At 43.6% G+C, this 14,910-nt stretch overlaps 1 protein-coding gene across 1 annotated transcript; it reads right to left on the reverse strand.

Annotated features, from left to right (window-relative positions):
- Positions 1-5,487: 5,487 nt before the first annotated feature.
- trmt44 (tRNA methyltransferase 44 homolog) lies at positions 5,488-13,694 on the reverse strand. Its single transcript, XM_067261835.1, has 11 exons — positions 13,303-13,694; positions 13,048-13,165; positions 12,650-12,869; positions 12,407-12,475; positions 12,172-12,279; positions 11,713-11,784; positions 10,782-10,888; positions 9,813-9,996; positions 9,195-9,543; positions 6,352-6,468; positions 5,488-6,076 (listed from the first exon to the last, which is right to left on the reverse strand). Exons 1-11 carry the CDS (start codon positions 13,646-13,648, stop codon positions 5,826-5,828), a joined length of 1,941 nt encoding a protein of 646 aa, XP_067117936.1. The 5' UTR covers positions 13,649-13,694; the 3' UTR covers positions 5,488-5,825.
- Positions 13,695-14,910: the final 1,216 nt, after the last annotated feature.

Raw genomic sequence — 14,910 nt, forward strand, 5'->3', positions numbered from 1 at the left:
TCGACCCACATCAAGGCTGTCTATGACAATACCACAGCTCTTTTGTCTGGCAGACACATTTTTTCCATCTTAGAAACCAAAATAATGTAGTCGTCTTAATCTCAGTATTTAGTTTATAGTCTTTATAATAAACATCTGTACTAAAGATTTATATTATCACTACAGTTTCTAGTTATTGCTATATGATCTAAGAGGTAACATCACCATCACCAATCCCTACAGGTATGCAACAGACAATAAATTGAACAGTCATTTTAAGTGGGCATTATAAATAAATAAACATGAAAATAGTCAGAGACTAGAGTCAGTGACGGTATTGTGTGACAAGAGGTTGTTTCTGGCCCTGTGGTCATCTCACTGGTACGGCATTAGAGACCATTCCCTACCTGTGTCCTCTACCTCTCCCCAGCTAGGCTGTGTGAGTGATATTGGATGGAATGTCCGACACCAGTTCAATACAGCAGACAGAGATGGGACTGTCAGTGGCATGTTATTAGGTTAGAGCTAGAGCTAGACCAGACAGACAGGTAGTCTAGATAACCTAAACCAAACACTATCTAGGATAGTGGGGAGGTGAAGATCCCTCCCACTACTATGGTGTGAGACAGGGTGAAGGTGTTCATCAGTGGTTAGAAGTGTTTATGTGTTGTGTCACCCAATGTGAGCAGTTCCTCTTTTTCTGTCTTTTTTTCTTTTCAGTCTGTTGCTCTAGTATTTTTATTTCATTTTAATAAACCTAGTAAAGAATTGTTTTCATTAATAATTGTTGTTATGGTTAAAGGACGCTTCTTACCAATATCTTCCTTGGCTTTCTAGAGTTACTGTGGATCTCGGAGGTCCTTGTTTTATGTGGAAACGTAAGAGTTCCTAAAGTAAGCAAGACAGAGCCTTTGACCAAAATCCTGAAGCTCTTTTTGGGATAAACAGGTGCCATGGAAACTGGCATGCTTGCAGAGGGAAATACACACATGCCTACACAAACACACACACACACAAACGCACAAAGAAAGAGAGTGTGAGATGAAGACTGTTTTTCAATCTCTCTCTCTCTCTCACACACACACACACACACACACACACACACACACACACACACACACACACACAGTGTCTGACAGACATCCAGATCCACAAAGGCACAGCATAACCCAGATGCAAAGACAGACTGAATTTCTTTGTCATCATTCCTAAATTCCCTTTTTAGTCAACAGTTTGTGTTACCTCAATTTTAAAATGGTCAGCCAAGGGAATATGTGAAGCATACCGAAAGAGAGGAAACTTCCAACAAAAGGGGAAGAAATAAATTAGCTTGGCAGTTTTATAGAGTGCTGTCCTCAAGGGAACACTCAACAAAAGTCCATAATTTTTTATATTTTCCAGTTTCTCTTCTTTATTTGTAGGTTAAACAATAAATTACATTTAAAAGGATGAGAGGCAGAATTTTCCAGGAGAAGGCGATAACAAGGCTACTTGAGCATTTGCTCTGAACATTTGAATGTACTGTAATACTGTTTTCATTTTTTATACAGTTCTTCTGTGACACTCTGAGTAAAAGTGACAAGCAATTAGTCCCTCACATCTGCCACAGCGAATATCAATTTGGACAGTTTTGAATGACAACATCAAAATTAATTTTCATCAAATGCTGACTCAACTTTCTAACAAAGTTCTTGACACGAACAGTAAGGACAAACTGTCAGAACACAAAATCTGACCTGCAGTTGACACTGTTGTGCACCTATCAAAAATGGGGATGCAAGCAAAGCAGGACTGTACCGTATTGTGTGGTTACCCGATAAGGCAGAGAAGACTGTAGGGCTTTGGATGGTGTTCCAACCTAATTTAGCCAAAGTATTTCTGTATCCCCGCGACATCACAGCTTTTGCTTCCTGTCATTGTAGAGTTCTGGAAAGTTCTCGTCTCAAAGGAACACCATGTACAGGGGTGTGAGAGGGGAGGAGTGAGGGAAGGACAGGTTTAGCAGAACGTACATGCTCAAGTTCAGGGTCATTTTAAGCCACTGACAGTCAGTAAGCAAACAAAATAACATGGGCATATTTAACCTGGCTGGAGTATTGGACCTTGTGATTCCACTCCTTTGAGCCACATACACGTATACATACACAAGAGAAATGATTAAACAATTTGGTGATGGTGATCTGACGTGATCCCTGTGCTGTGCAAGACCTCATGCCATTGCAAGACATTGTTGGCCTCGAGGTAAGTGTGTACCTACCTTGTGTGTAATCGCTAGACAATTTGGTAATTCCATTATTCATAACATAAAGTCTCATGCTAAACTTTTGGATAGCATGGAAGACAAATAAAACAGCGCCCTTCCTCCTTAGGTCAGGAATGACCCTAACTAACCTAGGGTAATCCCTCACTAAACAGGGTAACCTAACTAGGGTTATCCCTCGATCAACCCAATACCCTTAACTACCTTAAAGGTAACCTTAACCAACCCTTACAACACTGCTGTACCTAACCCTTCCCTAAAGAGAAACAGACACCATTTCTGATCCTAGCAACAGTCATTTAAATAAGGTCTCACAGATTGATGAGGTCACAGCGTGTTCCTTGTAGTCTCACATGGAGTAGTTTAATCAACAGCTTGTTCCATAAAATTGCCAAAATACAGTATGAACAATATCTACTAATATGAATAACAAGAACAAATTAGCTGCTTTGCATTTAATATAAACCGGAATGATTATCAATAGACATTTGCAGTTTAAATTTCTTCTGCCTTTGTGACCGAGGTTTGATTTGACTGCAAGAAACAGAGAAGATTAAATTGAAGTGAATTACTGCTTGTTGTTGTCGAGCTACAAGTAACAATAAAACGGCCTTATTGTTGGCCTTATTGTTGGAATGACTTTAATTACACACAACTGTTTAAACTGAGGAAATGGGGCAAAATACTTTTCAAGCACTCACTTACTTCAATGAATCTAGTGCCATTTACAATCATCTAATCATCGTAGATTAGGAAGGAAGTACTGAGGTGCCTATTACTTAGTATTGAAACAGGGTCCAGTGTCCTTCACTGACCCCTTGAGTGTAAACATACTCAGTCAAGCAGCAATGTAGATGGAACACATTTGTGTCTGAACTAGTCCTGACCCTCACTATCGCCTCTGCATCAACAGATGCACACACAGCCAAAGTAAACGCTATTATGCCCCATTTCCCTAGTTAGCTCATAACTAATTGACATTTTGTATTTATATCTTGTTGTTCAGGCAAAACAGGATGTGCAGTATTTGTTTTCCAGTCAGGTTCACACATGTCCTTGTACAGTTTCATATCATTTGTTTTATATATGGAACATGTGAAGAGAAGATTGGAATAGATCTATTTTAGACTGATCAATTCTAGAGAAAAAAAATCGCTTTGACATTTTAAAAAGGCCAGCTGTTGGCCTGCTCACAGTACATATCTCACATAATTCTATGCTGGTTTCATGACAAGAATGACTACACACACACTCGTCTTTAATAAACAAAACACACACTGACGTGCAGACTCCCACTTATAAACACATACCCCACAACAAAACAACTGTCTAACTCTCACGGGTTTTCTGCAGTGGGATGTTTACCACAGTTCTTCCCCGTGCCAATGACCTGAGTCTGACCACCCTCTGCATTCCAACCACCAGATTGATCATCCCAACTAGCAGAGAGCTGAGAACATCTCCAGCTGTAGCAGATTAGGAGGGCCATCCTCCACGTCTGCATCTTCCTCGTTGAAGGCTCACACTCGTGTCCTGTGCGTCCGCGTGAGCTCCCTCGCACACGTAGGTGCGATGGACGAGCGACGTGAGATGAGTGTTTGAGCACATTTGTTGACATGAGATTTTCAGTAAGTTGCCTGTGTGCTGTACTCTCGTCTGCACTGACGTGTGGCTGGGCAGATCAGTTCGTAATGACACTGTAGCACATTTTAAAGAACGTTCCAAATGTTTTTTTGCAGCTTCCCTAATTCTGCGGGGGGAAACCTCCAAAGTGAAATGTGGTCGTAACAGCAATCTCCTCGATATAACGAGCACTCGAGATACAGCTGTTCACGCTGTACTGAAAGAGGCATTTTGAAAACGTCCACAAGGGAAAACATTGCACAAACCCCATGGCGACACACTAAATAACACATGAGAAACAAGCGAACTTTGTTCCTGGAGAGATCGGCCACTTCTGGCTGACCTAGATACAGGGCTGGGTCAGTTGTTGTTGGTATTGTCACCCTCTTTAATATCCCTTTTAACTTGACTAGAGAGACCGGGTCTTGGTTTCCTCAAGTCTTGGTGGCCAGACACATCAAACACAGTCACACACAAAATACATCCATGGGCCACCCGATGATTTTGGTCAGTACACACGCCACTTAATTCACTGCTGTTGTGGTTGGCGTGGTGATGCATGTTTTAGACTGGGCTTGTTTTTGTACATACCATCGGGGCATTGACTCCATCAGCCAAGTGAGAGGTGAGAATCCATTTTCCTTCCTTCTGGTCAAGGGGCTTGTGAGGTATTGCTGAGTCATCATGGTGTCTTATTTGGTGTGGGGGGCGGACAGCGTGGGTGGCGCTGGAAAATGAGGTCAAAGGGGTCATAGAGGAAGCAACAATGGAAAGGTAAGGGGTGTGTGTGTGTGTTGGTGTAGCAGGTAGATGTGCATGTGCACCGGGTAGACTGGCTCAGACTCCTCCTGGACAAATATACTGTAGGCCAGACCGTCAACAGGCTGTTTGTCTTTTAATTTTTCTGCATGATTTAGTCAATGTCACTCTGGCCACAAGGGAATACAGTCGATTAATTTGAAACTAACCTTAGAATGTCCCTTTGAACCTGCATATGGATTTTCAACCTTAAGCTCCAGCCAAGGGAAAAGGGAAAGACCAAAGCATGTGCTGCCTGAAGTCAATAACGATGTCTCTTGTACAGAGAGAGGATTGAGTTTTACAGATGACATCGATTGAAAACGTTGACGCGTCCGGCACACTCGAAGGTGCCGCCAGCTCAAGGTCAACCGTTCCCCGGTGATTAGGTTTTGTCACTATGCGTCAGCATTGTCACAAAGACATTCTGTGATAACTATCTAAATAACTATCAAGCCTGTATTTGTTATTTGTATTATTTTGGACTCAGTGACCCCACCACCCACCACGACCCCCTGTAGGCCTCTCCCCTCTTGACCCCAGGGTGGTCCCCGGAAATCCTCAACCATCTGCGAGTGACATTTGAGCCGTTGGGCCAGGTCCAGCGGGGGAAGATGAGCAGAGAAGGGAACACAAGGGAGCACCACACAGGGCACACCCCCCACCCCGCCCCAAACCCTCAACCTACCCACCGAATAATTCATAACACTAACATTTACTCTGCTAAGTCTCTCTGTTGGTTTGATTTGGACCTCAAAGCGGCCCTGTGTCTGTGCCAGCATTGCAGGGTCAATACAGTGTGGCGAAAACAGCATCAAGAGAACCTCTTATCTTATTTGGGATGTTTATTTGGCTCCGATCTGTACAAAATAAGCAGGACCGAAAAGTGAGGATTGTCCCTGGATTTACTATGCAAAAAAAATGCCCCAGTGTATCGCACGTTTTTTGCAACAGTCCAAAAAAATGGAATAAACAAATTATGAAATAGAAACACTTGGAGTAGTTGACTGCCGTCTCAGTCCTTCACAATTGATTATTGGTCTTAATTAAAGTAGTCAGAAAACACAACATGAAATAGTTGCCATACTGTACAGTACCATTAATGTATTCAGATGAAAAACTAAATCCTCATCAAACACACACACAGCCGTAGGACCTTGTCCTATCAACAAGCAAAGGTCTTCAGTTTCTTCAGGGGTCTTGTGGAAGGTCGTAGGTCATCTAGGCCATGTGCGAAGGCACACTCCTCTGCCTGCCGGGGGCATCCTTGTGGGTGGTGTGCATGGAACCAGCAAGCCCTCGTCTTCAGGGCGCCAGGGGGCATTGGCTTCCTCTTGGCCTCAGCTGCGGTGCCATGGCCCCTGGGTCTGTAGGTCTGGGTCCTCCAGTCCCTGATATGGACCATCCCTCCTTCCACTTAAGATAGCACCGGCAGAAGAAGCTAATTACTGTTGGGGCCAATTACTGCACTACACAGAGGTCCGACGTTACTGCAAAATCCCAGACTCTTAACGATTACACTTTAACTGTATTTGTCGTCGGGGGAATACATTTCATGTGTATATCAGGGTAGTGTACTGCGTGTCCTAGTTGTGAGCCAGCGTAGCGTTGTTGTGTGTACGGTGTTAGATTCGTAACACAGCGAGTGCGGCCCGCTGGACACTCAGGCTGACTGCGGGGAGGCTGGTTACCTCTGAAGACCTGGTGGTTGTTCCTGAGCAGCGTCTGAAGACCCCCGCACTCCTTCTTCAGCACCTGCAGAGTCTCCTGCTCCAGCGTCTCCGCCACGCCTCGCACCGACAGGCTCCCTGACGGGGAGACAAAAGAAAGACCCCCGGAGGAGGGAGGGAGGGAGGGAGAGAACAGGTGGACTTCAGATGAAAACAAATGGGAGACGAGAGGGAAGAGAGGAGGGGTCGAGTCTTGCTATTCTGCTCTTGCCGCCAGAACATTTTATTTTAGGTACCTCGAGCTGGATTTCGTGTTTTTTGGTTTAAGGCAAAGACATTTCGGTTGTTAGAGCTTGAGAGAGGTGGATTGGAACATAAAAAAGACGTGATTTTGGAAAAGGGAGAAAGACATGGGATGACTGAGGTGTTGCAAAAAGAAACCTTGGTCAAGCCCTTGAAATGTCAGCATCTAAGCTGTGAAGTTTCCTCAATGTTGAATTGGTTCAACATTCATAACGATCAAAGAGCCTATCATTACTGATGGCCATTTTAAAGTCTGATTCACTGTTGTTCCAAACCAACCACCATTTACTCACTTGTTCTGTCATTTTTGATACCAACGTGTGACGGGAAGACGAGCAAATTATTAAAGGGTAAAACATAAAAACAAGCCAAGTCATTTCCAGTGATTTAGCTTAAGCCGCTTGCATTGGAAAACTTAGGTCGCCATGATACTGTAAACTGAGAAATACATTTTCAGTCCAGTCCACACTGCGGCCAACCTTTCAGTTCCATTCCATGAAAACAAAGGTATTTCTGGCTCTCGTTGCCTCCCAGTGGGGAATTTAATCTGCGTTGACCTTTGGGTAGTTTAAATGACAATCTAATCTTCTCTGGCATATGGGAGTGCAATTCCCTCGTAGGTTTTTGCCGTGTTTTCTTCTTGTTTTTTAGATCAGGGTGTATAGGAACACCATAATTACCTACCAATTCTCACACATGCCAGTACCCTGCAACTAAATTACTGTCCAAAACCTGTCAATCAATCATTAACATCCCCTAGCTACCTGAGTCTCTTTTGCGGCAACATTGTTCTGTTGCATTTGCCTACAAAGTAAATACGGAGCGCTAATAGGTCCAGGCCTAGTGGGCCTATTTCAGCATTCACTTGGAACAAAAACACAGACAGCCAGTGTGAGCACCGTGCAGACAGCAGTCGAAGAGGCCGACGCCAGTAAAGAGAGCTCCAGGCTCTAATATAATATCAATACAAGGTTCAGACTTGGCCTTTGGAGACGGGTACGCTAATGGGGATTAATGGCATAATGGGACTATTGACAACGACGTGAATTCAGCCTTGACTTGGACTGCGAACGATCTAGTGATAGCGGCCAACTCTAACCTACAATTACGCTGCCCTCCCTGGGTACAGCCTTACTTATGATTGATTGCGGAGCTGGAAGTGTTTATGTTGTGCTTAGGTTTTGTACAAAATCAGGTAGAGTGGAGACAAAGTGGCCACAGGAAATGCCAAGTAGGGAAAAACACACATAGAGGAGCACTCAACATCGACAAAAAACTATGTAAATTCTATTTCTGGAGATTTCGAGAGTGGGAGGCCTGGAAAGTTCCCAACACATCTTATTTGTATGGAACAGGAAAAAAAACATTAGACTATAGACTTATGACAAATAAGCATAAATAAATAAATAAAACATATGGCACGACAACTAAGGTACCTAGACTATTCTTTGTTAAACAGGGAAGTTCCATTATTTAATAACCGTGTAATAAAAGCGTGAGGGAGGAAATATCCTGTCAAACTTGCATGAGCGTGAGTCACTCAGAGGCTGAATACCATCAATACATGGCACGGAGTAACCCGAATTTACCCGTCGTCTTCACTGAGGGGAACCATAAGATAACTAGTAGGAATAGCTCAACACAAATGCGTTCTCATGCATAAATCATGGATCCCAGTGCATTATTCATCTTGTCCTCTCTTATCCTGGGGTTCTCTCCCTCCCTCTCGTCAACCTGTTGTTCTCCCTCTCCACCTCTCCCTCTCCACCTCTCCCTTTTTGTAATTCCAGTCCTCACAATTCCGTTTTAATCAGGGTGGACTTCTTCTCCTTATCTCATCCATCGTCTGTATTTGTGTGTGTGTGTGTGTGTGTGTGCGCGCTCGTGTGTGTGATGAGGGTCCCGGGGGTGGTGATAAAAGAGATACGGGGTAATGTCTACGTGTGTGGGCTTGTGTGTGTGTGTTTCGGTGGTCTGCGCGGTGTGACGCAGGAAGATGCTGGCAGTGGATGAAACAATGACAGGGTTCAAAGCAGGGTTACCCAGAGAACTCCCTGTTGATGCGGAGGGACGGGGGGGGGGGGGGGGGGGAGAGCAAGGGAGAGACAAAGAGGGGAGAGCAAAAGATGGAAAGGAGAGAGGGAGCAAAAAGGGTAGGAGAGAATGTGTGTGTGTCTGTGTGTGTGTGTGTGTGTGTGTCTGTGTGTGTGTGTAAGTGAGTGTATGAGAGAGTCTAAAAATGGAAGGTTCAGGGCATGACAACCTCAACCATGAGTAGATAAAGAGATAGAAGAGATAAAGTACAGATGGTAAATGTCCAAACTCATTTATCTCCATCTTAGGCAGGTGCATGTAAACCCCTGCCGCCCTTAATACTCACTCGAATGAATCATGAAGCTGTACCATGCCTTTAAAACCCCAATGATCCCCTCAGGATCATAACATCGGAATGAATGTCTTTAATCCTAAACTTCTATAATAACACCCTGTAAAAGAAGATTTATGTCCACCTGAACAGGACATTTTTCTGATTTTGAAGTAAGTATTTCTGAAGTAAGTACCTCCTCGGTTCCAGGCGACTGGCACCCCCCCGTCTTCGTCCTTGGTTAACCCCAGCAAAGCATTAGCCACCCGTAGGACCACACCATCTATGAAATCCCGGGGAAGGGCGGCACAGTTCCGAACCGTCTCAACCCTCTCTCTGGGCTGGAACCCGGAGCCCCAGTCATTGTCATGGGATCTGCAGGCCTCTGAATCGTCATGGCCATTTTCCACTTCACCTCTCGCATTTGACCCTTGACCCGTGGTCCCAGAACGAGCCTGGCGACTCTGTATGTACAGAGTCCTGTGCTCATCTGCCTGTTGCTCGTCTGAGCGTTCATAGGTCCTCGACTTTCCCACCAGACAAACCTGCACAGAAACATTTAACAGTGAAAAATAAAGCCTTAACGGAAAATTGCACAGGAGCGTAGGCAACAACAAAATATTAAAAAAACATATTATACAAGTTTGCTTGTAAAATCCCATTTGTGTGTGCCAGTATTTCATGTGTACCTTAAAACCGCCTTGGGTAAATGTAAAAAAAAAGGTTCGAATAAATTGTTGCGAATATCATTAAGCATGACATGGCATGAAAGGAGGATGCCAATGTCTAGGTTTCAGTGTTGCTGCCAGCCTACCCGCTTGGTGGAGGGGATTCTTAGGCAGTCTTCCTGGGTGATGAACCCACAGGCTGTGCTGACCTCTGTAATGAAGTCAATGTACTCTTTGTACTGGGACTTCTTACACTGTCTCCTCTGGTACTTCCCATAAAAGTCAAAGAAGCAGCAAGGCAGGACAAAGTATCGACAGGAGTAGGACGACCTGGGGTTGAACATAACACAGTTGATGATTGACATGTTTTTTCATGTTTGGGTTCAATAACACATCCAAGCCCATGATGTCTATGAATCCCAGCCCTTCCCATTGGGTCGTAGTGTACATCTAAGTAGAGTAGAATCGAATAGTGTAGATCTAAATTGATTTTATCTAAATAGTGTACATCTAAATAGTATACATCTAAAGAACTTTGATCTAAATAGTTTACATCTAAAAAGCGTAGATCTAAATTCACTGGATAGGTGTAGGGGAATGCTGCCAATGAATGAGCTATAAGGAGTCAAGCTGTAGATAACAACTGTACCATATTCCTCTACCTATCCAGTCCCATTTAATACATGCACAAACTGAGTCCAAAGACATGAACTCCAAAGGTTCCATAACATGAGTCTGAGTAAACTCAGTTCTAACTGAATGTCGAGGGAGCAGCGATTCTTCCTGAAAGAGGAAATAGGAACATGAGCAAACTGTTCCTTGGCATTAACCACCACAATCCAGTTAGAACTGGGCACTTCTAGTACTTGGTTATTTGCTACACTTACTTGACACTACACTACTCTGCACGTCTGTTAAACGAATCAGCGTAGTAAATGCACTGAAGAGTCAAGAGCCCAAGCTCAACATTACCCTCTGGTGGCCGGCACTGCTAATTACATGTCACTCACATCATCACCACCACCACCACCACCACCTTCTTTTTTAATTCAAACTCGCAAGACATCAGCTGGCACTCAGGCTTCTTGTCTAAAGTGAATACGTCGATGACTCACCTCGCCGCCATCACAGGGATCCACGGCGTGAGCTCGTCTGAGTGGTTCCCAATCAACCAATCTGTGGATGGGAACAAGAAGCTATCGCCGGGAGTGATTGCGGTCTCCTGAAATAGAAACACCCCCCTGAAACCGTGAGAGCTTCTCCAGATCAGAGGCACACTGGCTGTAATTACATTTTGAATCGTTCATTAAAAAATGCTTGTGACAACCTGCCTGTGTGGGAAGGGGGGGGGGGGGGGGGGGGAGGGGGGGTGTTCTTACTTTGAATGTAGCAAGTGGTTTGTTATTTGTTATGATGTACGTTCATTTTGTGTCTGGGGTTTTGAAGGTGTCGAAATTAAACACTGGGATTGGGATTCCAAATTTGGAAGATTGGACAGCGTTCAAAGCATTCACGTAAGCTACAACAGTGAAAATAAGAAACGGTAACAACCCCATTCTAACACAAGCTAATCTTGATTGCTTCCTTGATAAAGCGGTAAACACAAGTAAAAAAATAAATAAATTGAAACCAGGGCAAAAAGAATGAGTGAGCAGATTCAGACAGAACTCCATCCCCTTGTTAAGAGTACATCGCGCTCCTGTGGGATAAAGCGGACAGCCATGTCTCCCTGGCCTCAACACAGTGAATAATGGATGGTGGAGAGCACGCAGCAGGGTGTTGTCAAATGCAAGATTGAAGACGACAAGAAGCAGGGAAAAGTAAAAAGTGGGCATACGTAAAAAGGGGTTCCCTATAAGTGTGTGTGTGTGTGTGTGCTTGTGGTTGGGAATGTTCTGCTGATATTCAAGTTTCTTCGAAGCTATACTTCTAGGTCAGTCACTACACTTGACGTCAAATCACGGCATCACAGTACCGCACAATTTGATGCCACGAAGCGTCGAAACTATTTCTATCCAATCAGGAAGATTTACTGAACTATCTCACCTCTAGAAGTGTTTGGGCTCCGTACATGTCCCAGATCTTCCTTCTCCGCACATCGATGCCCTTTCCAGGATGCTGCAATACAAGCAACCTTGACGGTCAGTTCATAATCGCTTCATCAAGCCGACCGAGTCTGGTTACAGCCCTTCTCTTCCCACACAGCCACTGTGTGTCATTTCAATTACATCCACCCAGGACCATGATTGGATGATAGGCCTGTATGAGATTGCTGATTAAATATGTGTTTCCAGGGATTAAATCCTCTCACCTGCGTCAGACGACCACCGAGTCATTGATTAAGCGTTCCAATGAACATTTAAAAATGAAGTCTTTAGCAACAGAGGTCAATTTTCCACATGAAAAGTTTTTCGGTATTGACATTCAGGTGCTGTATACAGTACATATATATATTTATTACATGAGCATGCAAGGGAAGGCTTGTGGGCTGACGACTATACATACTCCTTCGTTGGTCAGTATGTGCACCAAAAGGCCATTTCCACAGCCAAGATCCACAAACGACTGTTTGTCAGTTAGGCCCTTTTCAGATCGCTCCTCGCCCCAGAGGACCTAAAGAACAGTGAAGAAAGCTATTGTCCTCGTGATACTTTTGATATACTCCCACTGGCATTCACATAAATATGAAATATGAAAGCATCTACTTAGAGATGTGCTGTCAGAACTAAGCTCAACCTACCAGAAGATAGGTAGCGATGGCAACGTCTTCATAGACAAACTTCTCTGGGTTGGTCACCTCAGGCCAGACCTGCAGGAACAGGTACAGAAATGGCTTCTTAGTTAACAACTCTCAGAATAGGCCTGGCGGCTTTTGAGACACACCATGTTTCCATGTCAGACCGTACAACGCATTTGCTAATACCTTAGAACGATTTAACACAATTTCCTAAGCTTGCATTGTGAATATATATATATGTTTTACCTTGACCATTTCCCTGTACTTGTCCTTTAGTTGTTGGTACACATAGCTGTACTTCTCTACAGGCAGGAGAGACAGGGTGCTCTTGAACTCACTGGTCCTACTCTCTGTGGCCCAACGCACCAGTCTGGGCAGGAGCTCTGTGGAGAGCCAGGGTAGCTTCGGGTAGGCTACCCCATCTGAGAACCATTCTTCTGGCCTAAGGACATGTAGTCTCACTACCCTGGGAGAGGAAAGGGGCGGGGATTGTCTTACGTTGGATAAACTTTTCACATTCCTCATGTCCTCCAAAAAGATCCTCATCCCTCGGGTCATCCCCAAGATAGCAAATGTTACGATTAGAATTCTTAGTACGGTCACAGATTAATAATAACGGACGTTAGCATCGTTTTGTGACTCACCATTCATTAGAGCTTGGAGCAAGGAGCTGAAGCTGATATATGTTGCTTTTTCTATGAGATACCTGTCCCTCTGTGTCCTCTTCAGTCGGTATGAAGGTCACTCTTTGAGTGTCAAAGTCTGGATACAGCATAATAATAAACTTACACAACTGTAATGTAATAATATACAAACGTATGTAACAACACTATCCAAAAACATGATTTAAAAGGCTTACACAGGATTCGTTAGTCTGGTTATAATTGTCAAGTCCTTACCTCTGAGTATAATTTCTTTATGTGCTGTTGTCCCATAACAATTTACTTTGGGGATTATTGTTCTAACACTATAAGACCATTGTCCTTCTTTTCCACGTCCAAGTTCACCACCACTGGTTCTCAAGAAAGTAAACACATCATTGGATTCTGTGGAATCTTTCTCTTGGCCTTGTAGAATGGGTGCAAGTTCTGTGAAGTCCACATCCTTCCTCTCTGTCTCTTTAACTCCGCATAAGCGTTTGTTCACAACGTGAGGTTTCTTTATCCACACCTCCACAGCAGACCAAAATCCTTCTGGAAGAGTCTTGCACTGATCCGGGAACTTTAATTCAAATAATGTTGGCATTGTTAAGATATTAGGACCACAGTTAAGAGTACCATTATGAAGCCAACGTGTGTTTACCGAAACATTTAACTTCCGGGTATTTTAAAACAGCCAAACATTTCAAAATAAAAGTCAAGAAGGCTTTAAAAAGTGTAACAATTTAATGCATACTTAGCTTGAATATTTAACAATACTGGAATAAATGAGATATTATGTAAGTCTATCAAACAGAAAAATATAACTATTGTTTATATTATATGTACCGAACAAGAGAATGGCGTCATGTCAGTGAACAAAACTGCGTTTACAGAAAGAGACAGGAGAGGGCGCTACTGTTATTTCCAGCACCACTACTCTGTCAAAACGTAGCCTACTTCTATTACTGAAAGTTTGTAAATAAATGTTTACAAAAATATATGTATGTATTAATATGCATTGAAGACACACACACACACACACAGAGACTGACACACACGTACACAATATAGACTACACGGGCCACATTCACTTTTACATACATTAAACTGAAGTAGAAAATACATACAGGATTCATGGAACACATGGAACAAAGAGCTTGAATGCAATGGCATATTTTCTTGACTTTAAAACATGAAGCCGCTTTGTGCCTTGTTTACACCCTCACTGTATTAAAAACACGTATTTTCCTGCAGGGGCGGTTCGGGGGGAAGGGGGTCGCTGGTACCCCTGCGACAAAAAGCTTGGACCCCCTTGTAGGAGGGGGTCCCCCCTAAATGTATAGTCAGAATTATTATAAGCATGGTATTTTGCCTGTTAATGCAGTGAAGAAAACTACATGGTATAATACACCCACCCCCCCACCCCCCACAGATGAAATGGTAGATCCTCCCCTGTTTTCTTGACACAAGCCTTTTCCCAACGTTCTAGACATCTATCCGAAACCGCCCACATTTCTGGAGGAGCCACTGGAGTGACTAATCACATTTCGAGGGGTCACCATGGGCCACCCCCTAAACACGTGTACAGGGATGCTGATTTTGTTCGTATTGACCGTGTTACAAATAACTTAGGCATCGATACTGCATGTGAGTGAGAGGTGCATATCATGTTTGAGGCTCCTCTGGTCACCTCCAGGCCACCCACATACTCTGGGAGAGATTCCCACGCTGACGCCTTGGTGATTTTTTTTTTGTTGCACAACACTGTTTTAAATTTCTAGATCAGCTATGAAAACTTTCAGCATCACAGTCTGAAGTTGACAGGTTCAACAATTCCATTTATTCTGTGAAAGGTAATGTAATACA

This window comes from Osmerus mordax, chromosome 23 (genome assembly GCF_038355195.1).
Source record: "Osmerus mordax isolate fOsmMor3 chromosome 23, fOsmMor3.pri, whole genome shotgun sequence".
NCBI classification, from domain to species: domain Eukaryota; kingdom Metazoa; phylum Chordata; class Actinopteri; order Osmeriformes; family Osmeridae; genus Osmerus; species Osmerus mordax.